General features: G+C 38.6%; 1 protein-coding gene across 3 annotated transcripts in view; it reads left to right on the top strand.

The window, feature by feature from the left end:
• SHOC2 (SHOC2 leucine rich repeat scaffold protein) overlaps positions 1-23,893 on the top strand; it is a 69,478-nt gene extending 45,585 nt beyond the window's left edge. For all 3 annotated transcript variants that reach the window (XM_080347883.1, XM_080347882.1, XM_080347884.1), the window contains exons 4-9: positions 11,063-11,193; positions 14,757-14,945; positions 16,177-16,299; positions 18,371-18,508; positions 18,978-19,095; positions 20,979-23,893. In XM_080347883.1, the coding sequence (XP_080204009.1) occupies positions 11,063-11,193; positions 14,757-14,945; positions 16,177-16,299; positions 18,371-18,508; positions 18,978-19,095; positions 20,979-21,187 (908 nt within the window). In that variant the 3' untranslated portion in view covers positions 21,188-23,893. The remainder of the gene's footprint in view (positions 1-11,062; positions 11,194-14,756; positions 14,946-16,176; positions 16,300-18,370; positions 18,509-18,977; positions 19,096-20,978) is intronic.
• The last annotated feature ends 3,588 nt before the right edge of the window (positions 23,894-27,481 follow it).

Below are 27,481 nucleotides of genomic sequence, written 5' to 3' on the forward strand. Positions count from 1 at the left end.
GAATAATGGTAAGAGACAGCAGTGTGCCGTCATGTCTTTAACCTTACACTGGTTCAGTTTTGCTCCGCTGGAAAATACCTGTTTTTATTGACGAATGTGTAGTAGCTGAGCATTCCTGTTTAGAGTAATATCTTAAAATCAGAAATTGCTCTTTGTGCCACATATAGTTCACAAACAGCCAGAGCTGAATACTTAAGGGAAAAAAAATTAAACTCCAGCTTAAATGATAATGATCAACCTACATTTATACATGTTACAGAAAAGGCAGCCGTAGCCGGTTCAGCAACGTTGGCTTTATTTCTTAGTCATCGCAGTTTTGATTCAACATTAAAGCAAGTTGTGGCTTGATTTTCAGATTGCAGCTTGCTTTGTGGTTAGGATTGTTCAGCGAGAGACTGTGAGTGCTGAGAAGAGCCCAGTGAGTACATGGTGCATAGCCCTGGCGAGCGCGCTGCCCGACGGCCCCTCCAGCCTCTCCATCCCATCCCTTGCTCCTCTCGCCGTCTCTTCCCCTACTCAGGGGTATCTACCCGGTGTTCAGCACAACTGACTTTTCTGCCAACATTTACATGCTGCCAGCTTTCAGTACACTTAATATGTAAGTGCTGTTAATTTTTCCCCAGTTCAGTCAAACTGGGGTGGAGTCTCAGACCAGAAACAAAAAAGACCAAGCACATTTACTCGTTATAGGTGTTTAATATGAGGCTTCTGTTATAGAACAGACTTTCCATTACTGACAGGTCTGTCCCCTCCTCTCTCACCGACACTGTTTTGATGGAGACCTGTTTGGTTTTGTTTTGGTTTGGTTTTTTTTCCTTGAAAGGGATGTTTTTGCCAAGCTGCTTTGAAAAACAAACAGCTCCCTTCCTTTTCTGTTGCTCCCTCCCTCAAAAAGGACCCCTTCCCTCCTCCCCTCACCCCACCAGAACTAAAAAACCCTGCAAAATGCTTCTTAAACTCTCTGCTGGATTATCCAACCAGGTTTTGGTTTTACCACAGAAAGATATCTGAATCTGCCAATTAAGAAAAGCTTGTTTTCTAACTGACAGCACTGCGTGAAATGTGCTGGAGCTGTGAGGAAGGGATGCTGGAGGGTGACATGCAGGGGAGCGGCAGGGAAGGGATTATGCACTGGCAATGATTACAGAGGTAGCAGAGCCAATATACCCACTCTGTAAAAATACAGAGTTCTTGTTTCAGCTAACGCTTTATAAGCACACTGTTGTGCAGTAACAAATGTCAATTTTAGATATTATTTGTCAGGAAGTGACCTAATGTCTTGCTTTATAGATATTGGCTTAATACATTCATATCTGTATTTCTGTTGATTCAAAATTGTAAAGTACTTTGTATATGAGATCACTTCCTGTAAGAAAAATGAGCTTTGTGGAACAGCTTAACACATTCCAAGAGTCTCAAGTCTAGAATCAAAATCAGAGTGGGATCTTAGCTGTTTAGTGTTTTAATTGCAGTTTTTTTCCCCACCCCCATTTTTTGGGGGAGGGTGAGGGAATTACGATCTATTTCTATTTACACAATATTTTATCTCTGTATACTTAGCTGGCATACTAACAGTCCAAAAGATATATGAAAGAAGGTAAAGAACATATCATTTCTATTGAAATGAATAATTGAACTTTTGAGAGAGAGAGAGAGAAGGCAAATTTTGGGTGGAGTAAAGTGTTTCTTTGGATTACAAGCTAACTTAGAAATTTTGTGCTGTAAATACCACATTGTGAATATTCCCTCTTTGAACTTTGAATTTTAGCATTCTGTACAAATGTGTTCGCAATTTCTTATTTAAAAGCACAGAAACACTTATTTGAGAAAGAAATCCAACAGTAACAGAATTAGACCTTTGAAATAAATCAGATTCTTTATCTGTTTTGTAATTTTCTAGTTTTGTGTGCTAACACGTGGAGTTCGATTGTAGTCAAATGTGCCATATGGATGGACATTTAAGGCAATAGACATTTTAGTAAGAAAAAGAATAGTCAGTTGTAAATGTTCCAAAATGATGCTTTAAAAGCACAAGAAATTCTGTCACTGGACACACTTTGCAGTGTCTGACATGGCACCGTTCCGAAGAGATGGTTGGGGAAATGGGAGGCATATTCAAAGCCCTGCGCTGCTCTCCTGCCCTTGGCTGCGGCGCATTAGCTCAGAAGCTGAAATCACGACTCTCACGAAAGCAAATATGTGGAATAGCTTTGCCATTTTTGCTGGTTGAAATTGTACTGTTACACAAACTAGGCTTTGTGCTGCAAACGTTTGGCTCTGGTGTACCTCTGAGTGCTCTGTTGTGCTTTTAATACGTATCGCTGATAAAACGTGAAGCATCGTGACCAGAACCGGGCATATGTAATTGGTACAGCTCAGGTTACACAAATTGTGGTTGAGAGCTTTAAGTTCCTAGAAGTCCTAGTAAAGAAATTTCTGTAGAAAAGTGGAACTAGTTTAAAATGGTATTTTCAGTTTAGTAGATTTAGCGAAAACTGGAGAGGTCTTACTCAGAAATGCCTGACAGGTGCACTGGCCCTCATGAGACCCAGCAGAGCCCCTGCAGCTCCCTTGGGGCTCAGGGATGATGTTCATCCGTGACCGATGGGTTTGATGTTACTAATTACTTGCCACTCTGATGAAGCAAAGTGCACAAGCTCCTGCTTCAGCTTTGGCAATATTCATATTCTTAAAATTTAAGCACGTGACCTAGTACTTCGGTCTGTGAGCATTCAGTACTTTGCAGGGTCGAGCCCGTTTCCATAGGCTCACAGTAGATCTGATCAGTGTTCAGTGCTTGGTCTAAAGTTTTGTTCTTGGACTGTGCTACTAGTGAAACATTTTTAATTGCATTCTGCTAGTATTGGGAAACCACAATTAGCTCGGCCTTTGCTTTATCTGGTGGAAAGCAGCGTCTCCTACTTTTATTCTGAATTTTGGACTATTATAAGCCTTTGCTAGTTCTCATGCTGGGATCATAAAGGGAATTAAGCTTTTGGTTCTTGTTTGCTTCAATTCTAGACTTAGTAAACATAAAGCAGTGACACTGGCTAGAAAATAGAGAATGGCAGGATAGGGTCAGTGGGAAGCGACTGCTCAGTGCCTCCTCCAAGGGCAGAAAAGTGATGGAGCAAAGCTGTGAGGTGGCGACCTCAGGCCAATTAAAAACCAGACAGTTCTGCGTGCGATAGGTCGGGAACATTGGGGTGTCAGTGTGCGCACAGGCTGCTGTAGATTATAAAAGCTCACAGGGCAATGTGACAATTATGCAGGAGAAAAATGTATCAGGTGCTGCTAAATTTGGTTTGTGGTTGAGCCACACGCTGTCCAATCTCCCCCAGCTCTTGGGGAAGTTTCAGGCCGGACTTTCCCTTTCCTTAGGTTCTTCTCCTGGTATCTGCTGTTGGGCATTTTTTCCCAGAGAGAAAATAGTAGGTGGATCTCTGTCTGCGTACAATAATTCTCACATTCCTTAATTAGCTAAAATTATAAATGTATATTCATGTGTTGTACATTTTATGTTTACTCTATATGGCAGGGCAGACTTAAAAAATTAAACCCATCTATCACTTAGGAAAGGTTAATGTTTTTTCTGCTTTGCCAGTTAGGTGTAAACTGTTCCTACAATGTAATTTACTTTTATATAATTCTTTAATTTCACAGAAGGTTTTAAATAGTCAATTGAAAAGGAAAGTAAGACTAACAATGAAAAATGAAATTAAATAAATTTCAGTAGCTCTGTGTTATAGTACGAAGCATGAATTGAGTAAAATCCAACACTTTTGTTGATAGTTCAAAATAAGTCCCAACTGTCGCTTTTGACTCTGTTGCAGTGTGAAGTGTGTTTATATTTTTGTATAATTTTCAGCTAATTCAACTTTCCTTCTTCATTTTAGTAAATAAATCTCCAATGCAGGCCTGATATAGTTAAATACATATGTACTGTTTTCTGTAAAAGTTAGGCTACCTTCTATTGGCTTATTCATAGAATCATTTTGGTTGGAAGAGACCCTCAAGATCATCAAGTCCAACCATAACCTAACTCTAGCACTAAACTGTGTCCCTAAGGCCTCATCTAAATGTCTTTTAAACCCCTCCAGGGGTGGTGACTCCACCACTTCCCTGGGCAGCCCGTTCCAGTACTTAACAACCCTTTCTGTGAAGAAATGTTTCCTAATATCCAATCTCAACCTGGTGCAACTTGAGGCCTTAATTTTTCATTAATTCCAAGTTTATTGTTTTGATGTGTATTTATGAAAATAATTTTAAATTTGTATTTTGGTTGGATATTCTTTCTTGTAAGACTAGGATGGGGACAGTTTATTTTAGTGAATGTACATACCATCATACAGTAATTAGGTATGGAGACCAGCATGTACAGCTATGTTATAACTGCAGCTCAGCATTTTCAGAATCGTTTCTATACTGCAGAAAGAAAAAGCCCATAATCTTTCTTTCTTTATGTGAGACACAGGCACAGGGAAAGAGTGATTCAAAGGAACACATCAGAATTGAGACAAGCGGGTCTTTTAGTTGCATGCATCTTGATGAACACATGTTAAATGAAGTTGAATTTTCATAGCTTAGACAGTTTCAGAAACATGTCACTTTGAGTTTGTGCTCCCTGGCTTTATGCAGGTGTTTTGTGTGCTGCGTGTCAGCCTCTGTCACTTGATTTTTGCCAGCATCTTGTGTGCATCTTTCACACATACTCAGTCAGCGATAACTACGGTCTTGAATCACAGCTGAAAAACAAATAAGTGCTGACACGCTCACGCCTTATCCATAATTTTGAAATAGTGAGGGAAAACGTATCTTTGGTTGCTACTTTTAGACAGAAAATAGAGAGGAATCTCTTACCTTTCTTAAATGGTATTTAAACCAGTAAAGGTGGTAGAGATTAATTTTACATTCATTTTAAATAGCTTCTAATAGATAACATCTTTTAGGAAAATTCCTGGACTTTGCGTAAGGAAGATAATGCATTTGGTTTGAGCGGGACAAAAAATGATGGATCCTGCTGACCTTGTAATTTGTGAGTCTGAATCTGCCTCCTATGCTGGGCTGATCTATCAGGAGGTATTGGTGGCTGAAAAGAAAAACTAAAATATATTAAAAATCACTTTACTCTTAAACCAGTAAAATCCAGAGTTTGTTAAGTCAAGCTTTGTGTTGTCTTCAAATATACCTTTGTATTTGGAAGAGTATGATTATATTTCCTACTTTGGCTTCAGTAGTTGGTAGCAATGATCAGGAGGGATTGTCTTCTACAATTTTCCTGAGTGCTTGCCCTTCCACCCCCCATCACCTTTCTGTCCCCATTCCCAGTTTTGTGAAAATATCAGCCTTTAGCTGGAGCACATTAAGCATCAGGGATGTTCCAGCCCTATAGGCTGTAGAAAGGATTTGACCTCTCTCAGATTATTGATCAATGGCACTAGTTTACATTCATATAAATCTATAGGCTTTGGTTTAGGAAGAATTTGCTCTCAGATTAGATGAGTAATGACTACGGGATTTTTTTCTGCTTTCCTCTGCAACTTCCCGACCGAGATCACCTTCAGGATGTCTTGCTGGACCCGTCACTTGGTGCTGCCACGGTGCTGGACGTTGGCAGGCATCATCTTCGCTTGTGCAATGCAATTGGAACTTAAAGCAGTTTATTTGAAGCCGTTTGTTTTACTCTACAGCTATTGGGGGAAATGTTTCACTTACTGACAAGAGATTATATTAAACATGTCAACGGCTCCTTTCACCTAAAAATCTGTGAAACTGTTTTACAGTTGTCATGCAGCATGGCTGACATCTGGAAAAACTAATATATAGGAAGTACAAAGTGTGATACAGGCATCTTCGGACTTCCATCTGTTTTAGGCTGGGAGCGCTGTTGAAATATTTGAGTGCAGTGTTTAATAGCTGGCCATCTCTGGCTTCTCTAGTCTCTCCTACACGGCTTTCAAGTCTTTCAAAGCCCTTTGATCCCACCTGATTTGTAATGTATTGGTTGAGCCTCTTTTGGCTTTTTCTTCCATATTGTCATCTTGGTTATTCTCATTACAAGATTAATGTGATGTGGTGTATGAAATTTAAATGTCTTTTTTTTTTTTTTTTTTAAGTGACATTAAGCATAGTGGGTTTTTGTTTGTGTGTTTTGTTTTGTTTTAAACTTTAATTTTGGCTGTACCTTTTGCTTTCTATTTGTTTAAAGTGAAATCTGGTACCTCTTGTGTGCAAACCAGCAATTTATCTTTCTCAGAAGAAGTTCCCGTAGTGAATTAAGTGAACTGAGTTGTAAAACATGTTCTTTAATAGGTGGCTACTCATTGTATGCAAAGTTCAGTCAAATCAAAATTTAGGAATATTTACAGAAGTTAGACCATCAGAAATATTTACTAGTGCTATGTTGCTTGTAGCAAATTCTTGCCATTACCTATTACATGCTGAGGTTCACATATGCTTTTGATTACAATCTTGCAGGGTTTTGATGTGCACAGCTCTTGTAAGTCCAATTTGTGTTTTTAACATTACCTGCAGGAAAGTGAAGAGACTTTGATCAGATGTTTCTGGCTTATTCAGGAGAAAGTAACTGCTCCTGGTAGCAAAGTAGCTTGACGAACTAAGCTATATAAAACAGACTAATTATTCAACCTTTTAGTAGTGATGCAGTAATTTTTCACACAAAGTAATGACCCTTCATCTAAGGATGGGGAATTTGAAGGATTATTTAAACTAAGGGAGGGAGAGGAAGAAATGTGGTAAATCCCAGAAGAGAGCATTTGTCACTCCCTTTAGAAAGCATTAGTAGGATTTTGAATTAGGAATCTGGATTTCTTTATATTATTCAACATACCAGTTCCTTTTTCTCTTGATTTTGAAATACTCAGAGGTGTATTGCTCCTGCTTTGTGAACCACTTCAGATGGTCTTTCTAAAAATGTGTGCTTTGGTAAGCATGGTTTTCTGCTTTATTTCCAGTCTTCCCTTTGTTTTGGGATTGGCAAACACTTGTTTTTCTTTGCCTAATATCTTTGAGGTACCTTTAATGAAGAATTTAATTTAAACCATCTATTTAGAATCCCTTTTATAGTAACAGAATTCAATTTAATGCTTCTGGATTTGCATGCTTCCAAGTATTTTTTGTTCATTTCTGTGTAAATTAAGCAGCTAACCCTGAGAGAGTCCTGCAGTCCCTCCAGTGAAGTGATTATGAATTCTGCACTTACATTGCTTTAAACCTGAGCGCTGGGCGAAGCGAAGCCCCCTGATGGGCGTTAATGCTTTGCTGGTGAGAAAATGGACCTGAAATGAGGTGTCTGCATGAAACCTGATTCCCAAGAGTGACTGTTCACACGAGAACTAAAACAATTTTTCAGTGACTCCCTAGGCCCGGCATAAGCATAGGGTTTAGTCAGGTTTTAGTATTGTATTTCTAGAAGTACCAATGGACAGGGCAGTTGAGTTTACAAGGTATTTTGTGATGGGCTCCCTAAGAAAAAAGTTGGAAGGAGTTTTGCTTGTTACTTTTCCTGCCATTAGCTGCTTTTCAGTTGTGGTTGTCAAACAGTCATGTTTGTGAACACCTAGTGCTGCGCTGTCTGCGTTGCTCTACCTGTGAAGGGCTGTGTTAGAGGAACCGCTGAGCTACGGTTTCAGTGACAGAAGTACAACCGCAGATGATCCTGATGACTGTCTGACTGGGTTGATTGCGATCAGTTGTTACTTTCCTCGTAGACTAATTCGTAGACTAATATGCGGCCATCTCAGAACCAGTAGCTGAACTGGAGAAGATGGAGATGAGTGCAGGCGCTGTAAAGCAGCTCTGAATATGAGTATCACCTAGGTAATCCTGAGCTCAGGGAGCTGTAAATGGTATCACTTTTGATCATGCAATACCTATGATGTGCGATTTAGAAACTTTTAACTGTTTTCTGTTATAGACTGGAATTTGCCACTTTGCTGGTTGGAGAGCCTGAGCATGTTATCTGCCTGGTGGCTGGGCCATGGGATATGGAGGCAAATATTAACATTATTGTGCTGATTATTGCTTTTTATTAAACAGAAATAAACAACCGGACCCAAACCAAATGAACAACAACAAAAATACGCTACAACACACTGATCAGAGAGTGGAGCTTTAAGGATCATCCTTTTTTGTGAGGAGGAGGCGAAGAACTGGCTCAACCAGCATATGAAAATAAAAGCTGATAAAAGTTTTCTCACCATGGCACGTTTACAGTGGGGTGTGAATATTAACTCTGTTGAGGATGAAAAGATATCTAAGTCTTGTTGACAGAAGGCTAAATGGCAATAAATTGGCTATAAATACATTCTGGCCTGAAGTGAGAAGGTGGCCCAAAGTGTCTGCACCGGCTGGATGCAGGACAGCCCCCTCAGGAACAGTGGCAGAGGTGCTACTGATGGAGCTCCAGCTGAAATCTTGCTGCTTTTGTTCTCAGGTATAACTGTATTTAGTGCTGTGGTCTGTAAAACAGTCACAGGGAATGTGATACATGCAGCATGTCTTCTTTTATGCCTTTCCCGTGGAGGAGAAGGATGACTAGGAGAGAAACAGTGTCAACTTTTATGGAGAAATGCTACTTACAATAAAAAAAAATAATAATATTAAGAGTTTCTGTTCATGCCTCCTTTCTGATAATGCCATAAGGACAGCCAGTGTGTGTCATTCTCTCCTGAAACGTTATGGCACAGTTTGATTCTCTCTAATGGCTGCGTTGTTTCGTTTTTCCGAAATGCCACGTTGCTGGTAGGAAGAAGAGCCACACACGTACAACCTGTGCTCGCAATCTGGGAACTGGCATAGCGACGTTGGATTGCTAAGCAACAGTTGGCATCATGCTGGCTGCTAGAGCCCTTCCCTCTTCGTCCAACTGCCTGAAAAATCCAGATCAGCATCTAGCCTAGGGTTTAAGTAGTGAAAAAGAACACTAGGTTGATACCTTATTCTGTGTAAAGATTGCCATTTGTTTTGTTAGTAAAGCATTAAATAACAATTCAGAGAAAAGCAGTCAGGATGTGCTTTGTTCATCCCTAGAACAGCGAATCCTCTCGATCTGGGTGCCTTGCAGGAGGGTGGCTGTCGTGTGAAGTGAGGCCAGTTTCCGATACAGCCAGCAATGCCACATCTCGCCAAATATGGCATGAAATAGCTACACTATGTAAAATTTGTGCTTCTTTGTACTAGCGCATTGTAGGCTCAAAATAGGTCCTAATTTTATTTTCTTTAGTACATACACGCACTATAGGATTTGACCTCAGAAAGGAAGATTTGTGTGTGCACTGAGAACTGTATTGATAGCCTTGGATTTTAAATGCCTTTTTTGGTTAAGGGAACACTTTCTTTGCTGCTTCTGCGAAAGCGAATTGCATACTTGCTCAGAAAGAAAGAACTTAAAAAGGGAATAAAAATCCCAATGGGAGATACTACTAGTTAAGCAGCACTAGGTGACTACCTGTTCTTTTAACTTTTGTTTTGTTATTGACAATACTAAGTGAAATTTGTTGCTAAGCTTTTTTTTTTTTTACTTTCATTGCTCTTATGAATCTCCATTTTAGTAACTATAGTGAATCATACAACATTCCCAGTTTCCAGTTTTTATTAGCTACATTTCCAGCTACTCAGCGATGTAGGGTTATTCACAGTATATTTTGACCAAGTTCAAGAAAGACGTATTTTGCTGCTTTCTTTGTTGAGGTTCCTTCTCTGTCTAGCAGATCCCATTGTAGCAGTTGTATTAATTTTCAGTCTTTGTTTCTTTTTATTTTGTTTCAACCTTTGTTTCCAAGCGTATTTCATAGACTACATTTGTGTGTTCCTTTGCTGTGTTCCAGTAACCTTTGTATAAGTATGTATATATTGACATTAATATATCCTTCATTTAATGAGTAGACTGTACCTATTAAGCTCCCTTCATATTTTAAAATTCTTTCTGATTATTTTTGCTGCTGTTTGTTAAATCCGATGTTTCTTTTCTGATGTGTCTTTCTGGTACTTCAACTTGCAGAACAAATGTGTTGTGGCATGAGTAGTTGTAAAAATGACTGTAAAAATAGAAAATATTTTGCAAGGAACTGATGGATTGTGTGAATCTGTTCATGATCTCCACAGGTGTGATGTACATCCGTGCACAGACACGTTTCTGAGTGCAGGATGAGCCAGAAGACTAAACACTGTTCTTTGTACTATTTGCCAGTTGACCTTTTGGCAAAGTTCAAGCTCTTAAAACCTGTAGGAGAGGCTGAATGCCGCAGCACCGTGTAGTTCAAAGGCATCCTTAAGCAGTTGATTTTGGTCTTGAGTACTTGTTAGATGGTGAAGGTTGGAGCTAAAAGGAGCTTCAGATGGGAAATTTTTAAGTTTCAAGTTTCTCAATATTATTTTTCCTGACAGAAATACATATCGACCGGCACTGTCAGCCTGGCAATATCCAGTAAGATTTTTACATGCACTGCTGTCTAGACTTTTGCGGACTTCCTCCAGACTTTTCCTTCAGTATCATTCCGAAAACTTGGAAGTTTTGGTTTTTCCTATGACTTTTTTTCAATACTTTGTTGCTTTTAGAGGATGGCAAAGCTTTTTTTTTTTTGCCTTTTTATTTTTCTTTTTCACTTCACCATAGAGGAAATTGTTTTGCTGGGACCTGAGCTGTGTGATGTGTGCCCAAGGTCTGGTAACATGACTCATGGCATTGAGTGATGCTGTCTGTAATTTTAAAAAGTCATTTTGGGGACATCTGGAAAATGATAGAGTTGTTTGTTGGTGGAGAGATCAGGATAGAAGGACTTCTACAGTAGGACATAAGCCTTGCTCGCTTACCATATTATGCACAACTTAAGAAAAATATTTAATATGCACAATCTACTTCTGGTTGATTGGATTCAGTGTTGTACTCTGTGTATCTTGTGTTTGGGGATGGTAGCTCCATTTCACCGTATGCAAAGTTTGAAGTGTAGAGTGCGAGACAGCAGAAGAATCAGAAGTCAAACCTTGTTTTGTACCTTTGTGTTAATCTAACGATATATTAATACCTGTTTCCTACCTGTAGGAAATCTGTCCAGTTTAAGTCGCCTTGGCCTGAGGTACAATAGGCTGTCAGCAATTCCGAAGTCTTTAGCGAAATGCAGTGAACTCGATGAACTGAACCTGGAGAACAACAACATTTCTGCTTTACCAGAGGTGAGAATTTGAGGGTGTAGGTTTGGGAGGGAATCTCACTGTAAGGCATTGGAGTTTTGCAGAAGGATGGGAACATGGGAAATTATTTTGTCTTGCATCGTAAGTCTGAGGAATTGCCACTGTTTTAATCCACATGTGTGTAATGTGAAATATTGCAATTCTGTACAGTTAGGTATGTCTAACTAGTATAAAAGAACTGATGTCATATACATGTGATTGTATTTGCTGTCCTCAGTCCCTTTAAAAAACCTTGAATAAGGAGTCTGGTTCCCACCATTGAAGCTGGGTAAGAGCTTCTCAGTATTTTTGTTTCGTAGAGGTAGGGATGAATTAGAAAAATGAAAAATGGGATACTCTTTGCCATCTAATTGAGACAAGAATGACCTTTAGGAGAATGGCTAAAGCTTTTCATGGCTGCTTGGCTTCAACATTCTCATTTTAATTTGGAAAAGTGTGCTATTGACACCAGTGAGATATTGTCTCGCAACTCATTGACACACCTTCCATCAGTTGTGAAAAATAAAAATGTGCATAATTTTTGAGTTTCCAGTCACTTTCTGAGGATTGAGAGAGAGGAAGAGATACCTGTTTTCATAGCTGCTGCACTTTGTTGTCTTGCCTTGGCCTGTCTTGCTTCAAGCTTAGTGTGGGACCAAGGACAATGTCCATAGTTAGAAGTTCTAGAGCCACCTTGTCAGGCTCTTCAAGTAACACGTCCCCTGCTCTGCTGGCTCTGGGCTGGGGAGGCAGAAAGCCCAAGTCCCCGTGCAGCTGTACCTTTTTCTGTACCTCTTCCCTGGAGTTCTCTGAAAGGTGACCCTCTGGGCTCCAGTTTTACAGTCCTGCAGTGGCTGGTTACAGACCAGTTTTTAAATACAGCTTTGATGTCTGCAGACTTGGAAACTACTCCAGCTCTTGGCTATACCGTTCATCCTGATTTTCCTTTTCTTAGTTTCTTGAGCCTGATTTATCAGGGTAGCACAGTGTGAGATGCTTGGCTACGTAGTGTGTATTTTTGGTGCTAATAAACATTTACAGAAAACGTTCGACTTGAAGTATTAGTGCCTGGGCAGAATTGCTCTGATGACAGAAAAAAATCTGATGTGATTGATTCTTACTTTAGATATTTCTTCCATTACTCTAGAACTATTTGAAGATGAAGGCTTCAGGATACAACAGAGAGTTTTATTCTCTTCTAATGATGGTCAAAACTGCTTTCCAAAGCTGCTAACAAATCAAAACAAAAAGAAATGTAAATTATTAGTATCAAATGATTCAAAATGTATCTAAAGAAGTATATGGGAAACTATACATAGAAGAAAAAAAATGCATTTGGAGTTAGACAAAGTATTCATAGTAACAAAGTGCAATAAGTAACTACTTTCCCTCAGATAATTTTCTAAGCTCGGCAATGATAGACTGAAAACAGAGAATTTAATAAATGCTTGGGTAAAACTATCATTTAAGAAAATGCTACAGACTGAAAACCACCAGGCTGCTTTTAAGATGAGAGCTAAGCTAGCCCACCCCACCCAGACATTTTATAAAGGCATCTGCAGTATAATTACAGAAAGCTAATGTGAGGGATGATTACTTGCTTTAAAATATGTTCAGCCATAATACAAAACTCTTTGTGACTGTGCTGCCTTTTTCATGTATATTTGCCAACAATATGTTAACACTTAAGCTGCTACCTTGCAGAAGTGTATAGTTTATACTGTAATCTGTTTAAAGTAAAACATTCTGTGCTAGAATACAAAGAACTGTGTTTGTAGAAGAAACTTCAGAATTTCAAAACATAGCTGAAGCTGCTGACGCTATGCCTAATAAATATTTTATCTTAAAAGGATGGGCTGGGAGAAGGCAGCACTGCCACAGCTCTCATAGATGTAAGAGTACTGTTCCCTTTGTATTGCCAAAGCTCTCTTGTTTCCCTTCAAATGTGTTTAATTACTCTAGGCTATTAGACTGTATTAGCTAACATATTTTTAATATTTTTTTTTTGTATGGATGCAGACTTCAAAAATGGCTTTTTGAAATGCCAAGATCCATTTGAAGCAATTAAGTGTGTTTGTAACAGAGCTCAGGGACTGTCTAAGCCTAGGACAAAGAATATCTGTTTATTAAAGTATAGCTAGAAGCAGTATTTTCTAATCAAAGATTATAGTAGCTAATGATTAGCTTAAGTTAATACTGATTTGAAGATCCATTATTTTATCTTCAGGGGGAAAATTGTTTCACTGATATTTGCCGAAATACGCCCAGAATTGTGTTTCAGTGCTTGGAGTTTTATCCATGACATGTAGACGAGTCCCTATTAAATCTTGTTCTATTTACAATAATGTTAATAAACTATTTAGAAAAGTAGCCAAAGTTTTCCTGGTGAAACAACAAAGCCATGTTCTTAGAGCTTTTGTAGTGAATGCAGCACTGAAATTGCAACCCAGAAATACTGACATTAAGAATACGGTAGGAATCATCTTGTTACTGCTCATTCCTGGTTGGAGATGTTGCATTATTTATGGTGTGTAATGCCACACATAAGTCTCCAGTTTCTGTAATACTTAAGCAAATAGGGCTGAATTCAAGTTAGCATAGTAATAAGCAAAGGTGATACTTCAACAGTAGTTTAGATCTCATTATTTGTCCCACAGTTCCAGCAACGTGGTTGGAAGGTAACTAACAGATAAACTCTGAGATCTGCACTGCTGAGATTTTACAATCCAATTAGATTGTGACGTGAGACTCTGAATTCAATAGGAAACCATTGCTACCCAGTTTAACACCAGGCTGCTTGCTTTTTATTTCTTAAGGGGGAAAAAACAAAACAAAACAACCCAAAACAAACAAAACCCAAGAAAACAAACAAACCAACCCCTAACAAACAGAGTGGGGTAAGAATTATTTAGGAATATTTTGAAAGCAGGAGAGAGGGGAAAAAAAAAAAAAAAAAGAAGGAATTTCCAAAACTTACCTTTCCATTCCTTTTCTCTGTCCTGTCTGGTTACCTCAAAGTGTTAGAGTCTAAAAGGAAACTTCTACCAGACGTGTTCACCTTATGGATTGTTATTGCATGAACAAAGTTGTGTGCTGGAAGTACCAAACGCCAGCTGGATAACGAGTGCATGCAGCTGGTCCTTCTTTGGGCCCCAACCTCAGCTGTGAGGAGACACCGAGATGGAGCGAGCTGCGGTGTGGTGGCCTTGGCCAAAGCTGGGACCGCTGTGCGGGACACCAGCCGCTGCCCCCGTGCTCCTCAGAGCTGCCCAAAGCATCATTGTGTGTAACAAAACCTCTCAAACCTGTGCTGTTCAATGTGATCTGTTTGTGCTTTTTTGTATCTGGCAGTATGGGAAGGGGGAAATAAGGCAAAGCTGACAACTCCGGGCAAAGATTGTTGCTGATGGATGTTTTATCAAATGTAATGCTAGTTTGTGTATTGGAACACTTATTGAGGGGATGGACTTGGGGGGGAAAACATTTCTAATTAGAGCCATGAGGGAAAAGAGATGTATTCAAATAAATCTGTCCTAAGTTCCTGGGTGGTTTTCTTCTCTCTACAGGGTCTTTTATCCAGCCTTGTCAAACTGACTAGTTTAACACTAGCCAGGAACTGCTTCCAGTCCTATCCCGTGGGTGGCCCGTCCCAGTTCTCCACAATCTACTCTCTCAATATGGAGCACAACCGCATCAATAAAATCCCCTTTGGAATTTTCTCTAGAGCGAAAGTATTAAGTAAGCTGAACATGAAGGTGAGGCACAGAAACACGCTACTGTGTGTGAAATCAATGAGGAGCACTGTTTGCTGCTCCGTGAATTCTGGCAAACTTAATGATATAAGGAATGAATTTATCACCCTGAAGTGGATGCTGATGCTATCACATATAGAAACAATTCTGTAACAGTTTGAAAATGTACTATCAAGAGTTTATTTGTCTTTATTTTTGTGAAGCTCTTGTCACATTTGCTCAATGTTGAACAATGAAACAAGGAAGTTGTTTGCAAAGTTCTTGAATATTCAAATGAGACCTAAGCATGTGGAGTAGCTTATTTGTTCCCCCCCTCTCCTGTTACAGTTTAGATTAAAAACAAAATTATGTAAAATACCGTTTTTGAATACATTATTTCAAAACCTAAGTTTGGAGAATTTTGGCACTAGTTGCAGAGCATGGAAAAAGAACATTTAAATCTGTGCTGTGTACACTTAGAGTGAAGAGAATTAGGGAAAAGAGATGATGTTTTTCTATGAATGAGTTTTTTTCAAGTTCTTAAATTATTTTTTAAAAATAAATAATGTTTGAGCGGTGTCTAAACTCAGCTACTGTTTTGGAATATCTTTTGGATTCTCAATTTGCATTGAGACCATTTTTTATCACGTACCTGTTTGTTACTTTGCATGTTTACCAGGACTTAGTATGACCTAGTTGTTTAAGGGATATTTTAGTGGGTTTTTTTGTAGATACATTTTGAGCAATAAGAGGTTCAGATTAATTTCAGATGCTTTTACTCTGAGCCATTAAGGTATATTTCCTTTGGTGTGTTCAGTGTAGTGCCCCCTTTATTTTTTTTTAAGCTAACACTCTATATTTTTAGGATTCCAGTGTTGCTGATAGCACATTTGTACGTTATGGTGAACTTTTTGTTCATTTTTCCCATCTCCCTCCACTGAATTCAACAAAGAAAGGACAAAAAAAAGCTTTAACCACTGGGATGCATGAAATCTTGAGAATTATGTGCTTTTAATTTTTCCACTTCTGTTCATATTAGTAACACAGAGTCAATTCTGTTACTCTAGGTTGGAACTGCTTATTATGTTTTGAGGAATTTAAAAATATTTGGCCAATTATCAACATCTTATTCTTCTGATTTAATTATCTACTGCTTGGTTATGAAATGTTTTGTAAGCACTTTGTTGAATCTCTCAGACGCCATGCTGGCCTGTTGCAAGCGCAGACCCTAAATGTTTGATATGTTAAATCACAGGACAATCAGCTGACCTCTCTCCCCTTGGACTTCGGGACTTGGACTAGTATGGTAGAACTGAACTTAGCGACTAATCAGCTCACAAAAATCCCTGAGGATGTATCTGGTCTTGTTTCCCTTGAGGTGAGAAGAGTATAATTGAACAACTAAGTGAATCCCTGCAAATAGGTGTTCTGTACTTCAGATTTAAGTAATATTACTTTTGGGTCATATAAAGCTGTATAAATAATGTGTACGTCTGCTGTTTAAATAGATGTGTTGCATCTAGTTATGGTTGTTTCCAACAGCCTTTTCAATGTTGCTCTTTAGCCTCTTGATGATGTCTGTGCACAAAGAGTTAAGTACATATATAACTTTAACTATGTAGAAAGACAATTTTTCTCAGCAGAAAGTTAATGTTGTAAATGAAATGGCACTGAACTCACTTCAGTTCCTTGAGAGACTAGCGTGAAAACAGCAGGGATCAGAAAAACATCATGAAATGGTCTGCAGCCAGAGGTGGCTTGGATGTAGCACTATGAACCTGGTAGGGAGCTGAGTGGGAATTCTCAGCCTTTGAGGGAGAAGAACTCATAGGTTAAAACCATGAACTAAACCTGTTGTGTTCCCTGGTCCTGTTTCCCAAGGTAGCATCAGGAGAGACAGTTCCCTTGGAGGTTCATAAAGGCAGAGGTGCTTGTTCTGTCAGTCGAGGGGACTTGGTCACCTCTGTGAGCTGCTGGGAAAAAATCTGTTCAAGTACAATAGCAAATGGCAGATTTGAAATAGCAAATTTCCAATATGACTGCTGCTCTGAATAATTAATAATTCCTGTAGTTTGGGGCAAAAAATATATGGCAGAGTAATAGCCATTTAGTGGCCCAGTTCCCTTTAAGTTCAGGCCGTGATTGACGTGATTGGGAAGTTAGTAACTAATAACTGAATTTGCTGAGGGTCTAATGAAGCTGGAGAGCGGCATGGTCCTCAGACCCATTGGCGCTGTTTTTCTCAGTAATTAAAGAATCACATACAAAGAACTATTTGGGCAGTGTTTACACAAAAGTGAAGGTTCCCACAGCAGTGCTAAGTCAGCTGCATTGCATGTAGGTAATATTTTTTGTTCCTGCCTTTGTTTCTCGATACGTGATTAAAACGTTACTATTCTTATCGTTCCGCCTGTATCATAGCGCATAAAGGAAGGCCACCAAAAATACTGCTTGTGCTAATGCTAAGATGTTGGCTTTTATTCATTTTGATTTCCACTTTGATTTTAGCTTTGTTTTCTGGTGTGTTCCTGCTCGTGGTGTTTCCACGTGGTGGGCGCTGGGTTGGTAGAAGCCCCGGCGTTTGGGCGCTGTGCGTGGCTGGCGTGAGGGTCCTGCTGGGTGCTCTTTCACATCCTCGTGTTTCAATGGGCCTTGTTAAATAGCTAGATAATAGCATTGCTTAATCAGTAATTAATTACCTTACTGCTCGCTGTGTTGATACGAGCCTTGATTACTTTTCAGGACTGCTAGACTTCTCCAGAGGAAAAATGGTATATTACTATAACCCCTGTCAATTTGCTTGTGGTATAATAAATAACTCTTTTAATTGACATTGCAAATAAGGGTACATTTCTTGAACCTGTGGTGCCTATAATTCAACATAGGAGGAGAAAAACGAGAGCATGAGACTGTAGTAGGGGCAGATGTGTGATGGGGAGACCATTTTGGAAACCAGTGGATATGTACTCAGTGTTCTGCCCAGATGCTCTAATTTGTATGTTTACTCGCTGCTGCTCCTAACCAAATGGACACAGGGAGAAGAGCAAGTATTAACCTTTTAAAGGAGGACTTGGCAAACACAGTAAATGGTATAAAACATGGTTATGAGATAGCTGTAAGGAAGGATAACAAAAGTGAAGGGAAGGCCAGGAAGAAACTGGTTTTCTGTGGTCATTTGAAGAAATAAGGTGTTCTTTGGTTTTGCTCTGTATTTACTATTATGTAAAATAATATTTGTAAGAATTCTGTCATAAAACAATATATTTGTATCATTAAAGACTAGAAAAATATTTTAATAACTGCTTTTTAAAATATTTTCAGTTTGTTTCCATAATCTGAATGTAGACTAATTTTGGACTTAACTACTTGAAAATAAAAAAGATCCTGCCTTAATCGTTCTTTACTAATTGCGTTGCTGAAATTCTCTGTGTGTATTTTTTTTTTCTGAGGTTCTTATCTTGTCAAACAATCTCCTAAAGAAACTTCCCCATGGAATTGGAAATCTACGGAAACTCCGAGAGTTAGATCTAGAGGAAAACAAACTGGAATCCTTGCCAAATGAAATAGCTTACCTCAAGGATCTGCAGGTGAAACAATAATTGGTGGAGATAAACATCTTACACCCTTTATTTACACTGTGCTGATTTAATTACAGCTAATTTGAGGGAAACTCTTTGGGACTGGACATAGAACCATAAGTTAAGAATCTTGCACAACTTAATCCACAGTCTGCGTTACTAATCCTTCAACTTATCAGTTAATATTGAACAATCAATTTTGAAGTGTTTAACTGTTGTACCATGAGTACATACTGCTACAGGAATACTGTCTGATTTCAGTTATGTTCATGAAAGCTTTTCTATTTAAGGCACACGATTTACTGTGCACTATTTATTTTTATGCTTAGTGATGCTTAATAGAGGGCTGAAATGTTGTTTAAGGGTAGGATTTTTTTGTTCAAATGCTGGAAAGCTGAACTTAACAGCTATATATCTTTGCTGTCATTCAAAGCAGAAGTCATTAAGCTAATTTTAAAAAATGTGTTTTTTCCCTTAGAAATTGGTTCTGACTAATAATCAGTTGACCACCCTTCCTAGAGGTATCGGTCACCTTACCAATCTGACGCACCTTGGGCTTGGAGAGAATCTTCTCACACACCTTCCTGAGGAAATTGGTAAGATCTCTTCTCCTGGTTTTATGTCCTGTGCCTGAGCCAGAGCAGTTGCTGACACAGACAATAGGCATCTACTGTGCTCATAAGGAGAGGTCACAAAATTCCTGGGAAACTTACACGTTTATACAACCTTACCTGAAGTGTGCGCTACAGGAACAGCACTGTGGGCTGTGATCTTTGTCTTGCTGAACTGTAGTGAGAAGAACATTCTAGCTTGTTTTCAGTTCTTCTGCAGAAATCTGCCGAGCACACGTTAACTTGGAATGGTGAGATGCCTTTCCTCTCCAAATTGTCTCACAAGTTGCGTATTACCAGTCACTTCACTTCGTAAACCTGTTCTTGGAAAGAGGTCTGTGTCAGAAAGGAAACTGGCTGGTCCTACTCTAATTCCATGGTGTGGACAAAAACCTTGTGTAAACTGTAGACAGCTGAAGGAAACGTTTCTGCTGATAGTCCTTCTCTGCACACACTTCTGTTTATAGAACATCACATTGTTTTTCACCTTGATGAGGTAGGAAAAGGAAGTAAAGAGGAGAAAAATTACAGAAAAGAAGGGAGGAATACGATTATTTTTGTCTACTTGAGACATCCAGAGTAAGTGGGATTCAGAGCATCTGAAACTGAGATCCCATGTTTGTTTTATATTTGGTCACAAGTACCTCCGGAGCATGATTCTGGGCACTTATGTTAAAATCTTAAAAAATCAGAGCTCATTGTAGAGGAAAGGTGATGTGACAAGCTACACAAGGCAAAATGTGGTCAGAAACGGTGATGTGCAGATGGGGAAGGCTGGGACGTGGTCTGTCTCTCCCAGCATCTATAGCAAAGAGCTTTTACAGCTTCTGCTCATCTTGTATGTGCCTCAGTGTGAGAAGAGCCTAAAACAATCTAGATCTGGCGCGTTGTAATTTAGTTAATAAGTTAATGGAGAGAATTTGGAGGATGTGGAAATGGGCTGTGGAATGAAAGTCAATAAGTACTCTTGAAATACTATTGTAGGAGTACAATTTGGTTATTAAAGCTGCTTGTCTTAACAGATTAGAGAATAGTTAACTATTTTCAAATGTGATTGCTTCTTGTATCATGCTATCAGCTATTTCTCAGTACTTGTTCTCCAGCCTTTCCTTTTTGTTGGTCTTCCATGCCTTGAGCCCTGGCTACTGCATCCTCTTGTGAAATACTAAATAGCCTTTTAGATTATAGGAGATGGTATATAAGATTGGGAGTATTTTGAGGAGGACTTGTATGTTTGGAGTGCATTTCAAAGACATGAATTAATTTTGATATTTGATTGCTATGCAGAAATGGAAGTCTTTAGAAAGAAGAGATTACAGTTTTCCAGCTTCTGGTTAACCTATATTGCAGTATCTGTAGTAGAGACAAGTTGTAAAATTTGAATTCAGGAAAAAATTTGCACACAGGTTTGTTCCATTTAATAAATTCACTGCTGTGCAGAGATCTCTGTTGCTTTCTTCCTGTGGCACATTGCAGTTACAACTTCAGGTCTTTAATACCAGGATTCTAATTACATAAAAAATATAGTGATAGATATTTTTAACAAGATAATAGTTACCATACGGCATAAATATTTTCTAGGCCCTTCTATCTAGATAGCCATTCAATGTTGCCTGGAATTGAAAAGCACTTGTCTGAACAGCTATGGTGAATTCCCCCTCAGTTCTCTTATTTTATGTATTGTCAGTACAGGTTTTATCTAAAGGAGATGTAGTAATGGATATTTTTACAGGGAAACTGAAACAAATTGCTTCTTGCTTAGGTACCAGTGAAATAAAACTTGCTGTGCTTGAAAACAGGAGTTTAGATGAGTCACTGAGCTTCTATCTAGAAGTTCTAAACTGCATGTATTATTTTATTTTATCCAGGTACACTGGAGAATCTGGAAGAACTGTATTTGAATGACAACCCCAATCTGCACAGCCTTCCCTTTGAGCTGGCTCTTTGCAGCAAACTGTCAATAATGAGTATTGAGAACTGCCCGCTCAGCCACCTTCCACCTCAGATTGTTGCAGGAGGACCCTCCTTCATCATTCAGTTCCTAAAAATGCAGGGACCATATCGTGCCATGGTCTGATGCGAATCGGATTGTCCAATACACTGTACAAAATACAAACTGCGTTAATGTTGTTATTGTCTGTATATGTATATATAATATAATATATGCAGTTTATATTATATTATATATATATATATAAATATATAAATAATATAAAAAGGCAAATTTAAGACTGCATTATGTGTTTCTGCTAATAGAGGAATCATAGCCATTTAGATTTTTTTTTTTTTATTCTGTAAAAATGCTTGTCTAAGTTTTCTTTGCTGAATTTGATGGAAGTTGTCTGAATAATCTGGAAATGCCAGTTCATTTAAAGCAATTGCCAATGAACTCAAAGTTTAAATTTAAGGGACAAAAATAGTTTTGCTTAGATTTACTTTCAGTTAAGAGAAATGTATAACCTTTATATAATGAACTTTTCTGTTTTCCTCCCTCTTTTTTTTTTTTTTTGTCAAAACCTGAAAGGGTCATGTGTCCTGAGGTTGGGATTTTCTTTTAACTTATTTTGAGATTTGAAGCAAATGGTGTTTTTATATTGTTTACAGTCAGAGTAAATCACTGGATTCTGTTTTATTCTGATTTGCTCTGTTTTAATCAATCATATCTAGAATTTATATGCCTCTGCTGATGAATTTTTATCAACCGGTTTGTATACTAAAAACATACACTCATCAGAACAACTGGCAGGTGAAAAGGATGCAGTCAAAACAAAAGAGAAGAAAAAAAAAGCTTGAATTCCTTTAAGTCTTGCTTCCCTGAGTTATCAGTTGCAGACGTAACATATCTGAACTGAGCCTTTTGCAGTTGGTCTTTTCTAGCACAAGTCAAACCTATTCGGATTGGTAAAAATGTTGAGTATACTCAGTGAAGAGCGGTTTTCATTTTGTGAAGTAACAATTCCATGAGGTCTAACCGTACAGTTAAGTGGCAAGGAAATAATATATATGTACATTTTTATTACAATGTGGAGTCGTAAACTACAACAGGCAATTTTAAGGATTCCTTATAGTCCTTGTACAATAAATAAATGAATGTGTCTTACTTTTAAACACTGCAATATATGTAAGTTTTAAGGTTGGTTAACAATGTACTATGGTTTTATATCTTGACTTGCCTTGTACCTCCTTCCATTATGGAACTTCTGTGTCCAAGCACAATATCTTCACACTGTGCTGTTTTGCTGCTGAACTAAATGCACTTTTCCCCACAGCTGGGGCACTTGCTTCAAAATACTCAGTTCAGTATCTTGATTATTCTTTTTTAACTTCGCCCTATCTGTTTCAGTATTAAACCGTTCTGTTAAAAAAGAGGCACCTTTTTCATTTGTGCATAGATGTCGGTAGCTCCAGAGAAACACTGTATGTGGTGGACATCCAGTTTTATCACGACTTTCTCGGCTGTTTAAAAGGCAGAAGATGCTTTGGGGAGATTTACACTATTGCTGCGCTTGCAGGGCCACTTGTCCTTTTGGAGGAGGGCAGGAGCTCAAGGTAGTTGCATTCCACGCTTACTCAACACCTGTCCAGTTTGTACTCATTGGAATTGCTGCTGGGCTATTGCGACCTAGAGGACTGTACCTTTTGAACAAAATCAAATCAACTGATGCCGTGGGAAATCTGTTTCACATGCAGAAGTTTGGGGAATATTATTTCTGGCTTTCGGGCATGCTTACTTAGACATATTGCCTTGATCTGTTTGCATTCTGGTTTGTCGTACGTCTTTTCATTAACAAGGAGTAAGATTAAATGGAAGGCAGGTGGAGATATAAAACCTTAGAGGGCTTAAACATGCTGTAAAACTATTGTAGGTGTCACTGGATTTTACTAAGTAATGTTCTGTTCTTTCTCACACACTCTGTCTCTATTGCCCCTCCCTCCTTTTTTTAACATCTACTGTAGGTTTTCAGTTTAGACTCTAGTTTATGAAAGGCTAGTTCCTTGCAGTTCTGCCTGAAGTTAATCTTTCTCAGCATTAAGCTGTTAAAATATGAAGATGCTGACATGCTTAATATCAAGACTGTACTCTCACTTCTGAATATACTGCTAAATTCGTGTTTGTGCCCTCAGGTCACGAGGGGAAACAGGTTTGATTAATGTGATTCCTTAAAACAAAAGTGGCGACCCCTTGTGTTTTCAACCATCTTGGTCTCATTCCATGTCTGCTCCTCAGTCCCATTTTTATAGGAGTTGATGGGATCGAATTTGTTTAGTTTGTAAATATGTTGATTATTCACCTTGTTAAGGTACATGGTTAATGACTGTATGATTGGAGCTGACCCTCTCTCACATACATTCCTGTGGGGAAGTTGGCTACCAAAATAGCGCTCGTTACACTTGCTTAAAACAAACTATTCTTTTCAGTACACTTATAGGAATAAATAAAGCTATGTTTTAATTCATTACTATATTAAAAACAGGATATTTTTTCAAACTATCTTTGTACTAGTATGGTTGTTGCAATGCCAGATAATCCTGAGCCCTGTTTTAGGAGTCTAACTTTATAAATTCAGGGGTGCACGTTTATTTTTTCAGTGTCTCGAGAGATTTGAATAAAAGCCGTGAGAGAGAATTTCTGGTACAGGAGAAATCAACTCAGAAAAATTCGAAAAGTTCTTTAAAATTATGCAAATTTTAAGTATTAAATGTGTGGCATAGATGCATAAACATCCATGTAAGTACATGCATGGATTTATATCCAAATCTATGCACAGATCCATATAAATCCATCTGTTTTCGTCATTCAAAACAGTCTTACATCCTGATAAAACAGACTTTGGCGTTTCACAGGATGCTGGATTGTTAACTGGCGCATTTTCTAAATTGTGTTTAATGCCTGATGACATTCAGTTGGACACACGTGCTGGCTTATACATGTTTAAGGATTTTGTCTGGCCTAATCAATCAAAGTACAAATGGAAAGAATTTCATCCTGAAAAATGTATGTATACATACATACATACATATATATATATATATATATGTGTATCTATGTATGAATGAAAGCATAGACAAGGTGGAGGGATTAATTCTTTACATCATCTTTGAGAACAAGACAGAGAAGCAGGTGATTCCCAGATACTTGCATTAAATCTTTATCCCCCTTGCCATACTGGGGGAGATAATTTAGAAGGGTTATTTAAAAGTTTGACAATCTTTACTTTGGGTGAAAATCATGACCTTGATTACTTGCCCAGAGACAAAATATAAATTTTGTATGTGTCTGTGCCTATGTACCTAAGAATATGTACATATATACGTGCCCTATAAAGAGACTATCCTGAATCATGCCTTGATTTAACAAGCTAAATTACTGTACTATAGACTAAATAGTATTATGGAAGTCTGGTTAAGGTGTAAAGCAGATTAGGGATTTCTTAAATAATGAAAAGAGGGAATAATTGCTGTTGTGACTCATGTTGGTCACATATTGCATTTAAAGATACTAAATAGAAAGTTGTTTGGTAATTCTTTGCAAAAATGTGTTCTTTTTAGTAAAAGAAAAACCTCATTGAAGTTCTGTCTCTTTCTCTCCCATAATTAAGTTCATCACCAAAGTTGTCCAGTATAAATGCAGTGGAAATGCTGCTTGTAAAGTGGAGTCACACAGTTGTGTAATTGGCACTTTTCCGTTTGCCAGATGCTGTTGGAAACTTGGAAATTCATACACCCCTTTTGGAAAGAGAGTTGGGTTGTAGAATATTTGCTTCAATGCCTCTCTTGGATTTAAGGTTTTCTCTGCAGTTTCGTCCGTCTTTTGCTAATGTTGTGTGAGAAAGTGCATGTTCAGGCTTCTTGAAGGTCGTATTTGCTCATGTACATGATTTAGTAAATTAGTACTCAAACTGTCTAGCTGGTTAGCGCTTAAACCCATTGTGTCACCTGGAATTCAAGTATCATCTTTAATCCTGGGAGTTTGAAAAATACCTTTGAGTATCTTTTATTTAACAATTAGAAAACTTTGAGATTTTTTGGCTTTTTTTTTTTTTTTTTTTTTTTTTTTAATAAAACCAAAATAAATTGAATTTCTGAATCCATACAAACCCCTGTCAGGGAAGTCTTCATATCTGGATGCAACTAACAATTTTCACGTAGGCAGTATCACACCTCGGTTGTATCAAATCAGCATACCAGAAAAGCTTCAAATGAGGAATGTGCAGTTGGCAGTAATTTGCACAACACAAACTTCAAGGCACAGCAAAGACAATTACAAAAAAAATGATAGTATTTACAAATGGTTTTTGTTTTTGTGTTAGCAAAAATCAGAAAATTATGTTTATTATTCTGATGTTTAGGTCTTAACCAGGACTGCACAGGACTTTCGCTGTGGAAAAATACCAAACCACGCTAATTTCGTGGTTAAAAGCTAAACAAGAGTGTAAACAGTCTACAGAAATGTACTTTTAATCTGAATTATTGTAATGTTGATTGTTATGTCTATATAAAAGATTGCCTTGCTTTTTTTATAAGAGTCATTCTGTATCAATGCATTCATTATAAATAGTATATTTGTAAATAAGCTGCCACTGAGTCTTTTGGAAGTTTTCTAGTATTTCTAGCCTAAGATCAACTTGGATTTAAAAACACCCCAGCGGGTTCCCACAGTGTGCAGCAGCCACCCCTGCACTGACCTGGGCGCTTCTGTCCTTACCCCAGGTCTCTGCTGATTAGAATTGGCAGAGGCTCTGACCAAAGTGCCTGAAGGTCCGAGTCGAGTCCACCCTGGGACCGCCTGTGATCCAGCGACCTGCACACGAGCCACAGAGCTGGCCGGGACCACGGTACAGACCATCCCTGCCCCATGGGGCTGACTGGCAGGTGGGTACGGAGCACAGCACGGGGGGTGCGGTGCCTCCCAAACTGCTCCAGGCCTCACCAGCCACAGCTGGAAGGGCTTGTGAAAAAAAGCAGCATCTGCACCACTGCATCCCGCAGCCCTTGATAGATTAGGGAAATTCACAGAAGAAAGTGCTTTCTTTTTTTTTAATTCTAAATCTCTTTGTATTTCTAGCCTCTGCAACAAACATCCTGTGTCTAATAATTCTACAATATAATTATGTGCCTGGTGAAGAAGTACTTCCTTCTGTTTGTTTCAAACCACACCACCTTATTTCATTTGGTGACTGCTAGTTCTTGTATTCTGAGAAATTTATGAACAGCCTTTTTCCTGTTCACCTGTTTTTTACAACTTTTTTTTTTTTCCATAAATGGCAGTGTTTTTTCTCCAAGTCATACAGCACTAGATTTTTAGCTTCTCTTTAAACACGACCTCTTCCATTCTGTGATCATCCTTGTAGCCTTTTCCCGTAGTTTCCCATAGACCTCTTCCATTCTGTGATCATTCTTGTAGCCTTTTCCCATAGTTTTCTAGTCCCGGTGCTGACTCTTTTTCCTAATTCATAGCCTTTAGTAAGCTATTTTGTTCTTTGTGTACTTCTCGTTTGTGAAATAAAAGTGCAACTCTGTTATGAAAATTAAAGGTGAGTGGGTGATGAAGTTGAGTGCTGAACTCCAGTGGGGAATAATCTCTCCAGATTGGGTTTTAGACCTCAGACACCAGCACCCACTGCAATGATGGATTGTTTCCTCTCATTAGCTATAACTGACTTTCATCATCTCTTGCAACTAGGTATCGGAAAGAAAATTAATATTATGCTTTAGAGAAGTATGCTGATTTAAATAATACCAGGATTGTACATACTTTGCTTATGCTAGTGAGAGTGCGTAGTTTTGGATGATGTGACTTGAATATTTCAACTGGCCTTTTTAAACTGTCAAGGCTCAATGTTTTCTGAGAATAATAGGAAATTTGTAGTGTTGCTGTATCTTTGGAAGAGAAGTTGAAGACTGACAGTGCACTGGTTGAGTTTCATTTTCCCCCTCGAAGCCTTTGCAGAAAGCGACGTAAAAATTTCCCATAGTGGTTTTGTTGGTTTGTTTTTAAAAAAGAAAAGAAAAGGTGATTTCCCGGGCCCCAGTAGCATCCTGCTGGTAATCGGTGTCGTCCAGACAGCGCTCGGCAGCCACTGGGACTGGGGGAACTTGCTGGTCGTGACCACTTTCTGATCAAGTGATTCAAGTCAGCACCCGCAGCCGAGCCCGGCCTCTGGAGAGCAATGCCTGTTGGCTCTCATTGAGTGAAAAATCAAGAAAATGTCTTGTTTTTGGCACCCTGTGTCCTAAAGGCTGTATTAAAGGCTTCAGAAATGTCCGGGCGATGTCTTGGGCGACCGTTGAGAAAAACAGATTACACATCTGTGTAATTAATCCAGCCTAAGTGCTTCAGGATAAAGAGTCTCCCCACGCTGCTCTCCAG

Source organism: Nesoenas mayeri (genome assembly GCF_963082525.1).
Source record: "Nesoenas mayeri genome assembly, chromosome: 7".
In the NCBI taxonomy this organism is placed as follows: Eukaryota; Metazoa; Chordata; class Aves; order Columbiformes; family Columbidae; genus Nesoenas; species Nesoenas mayeri.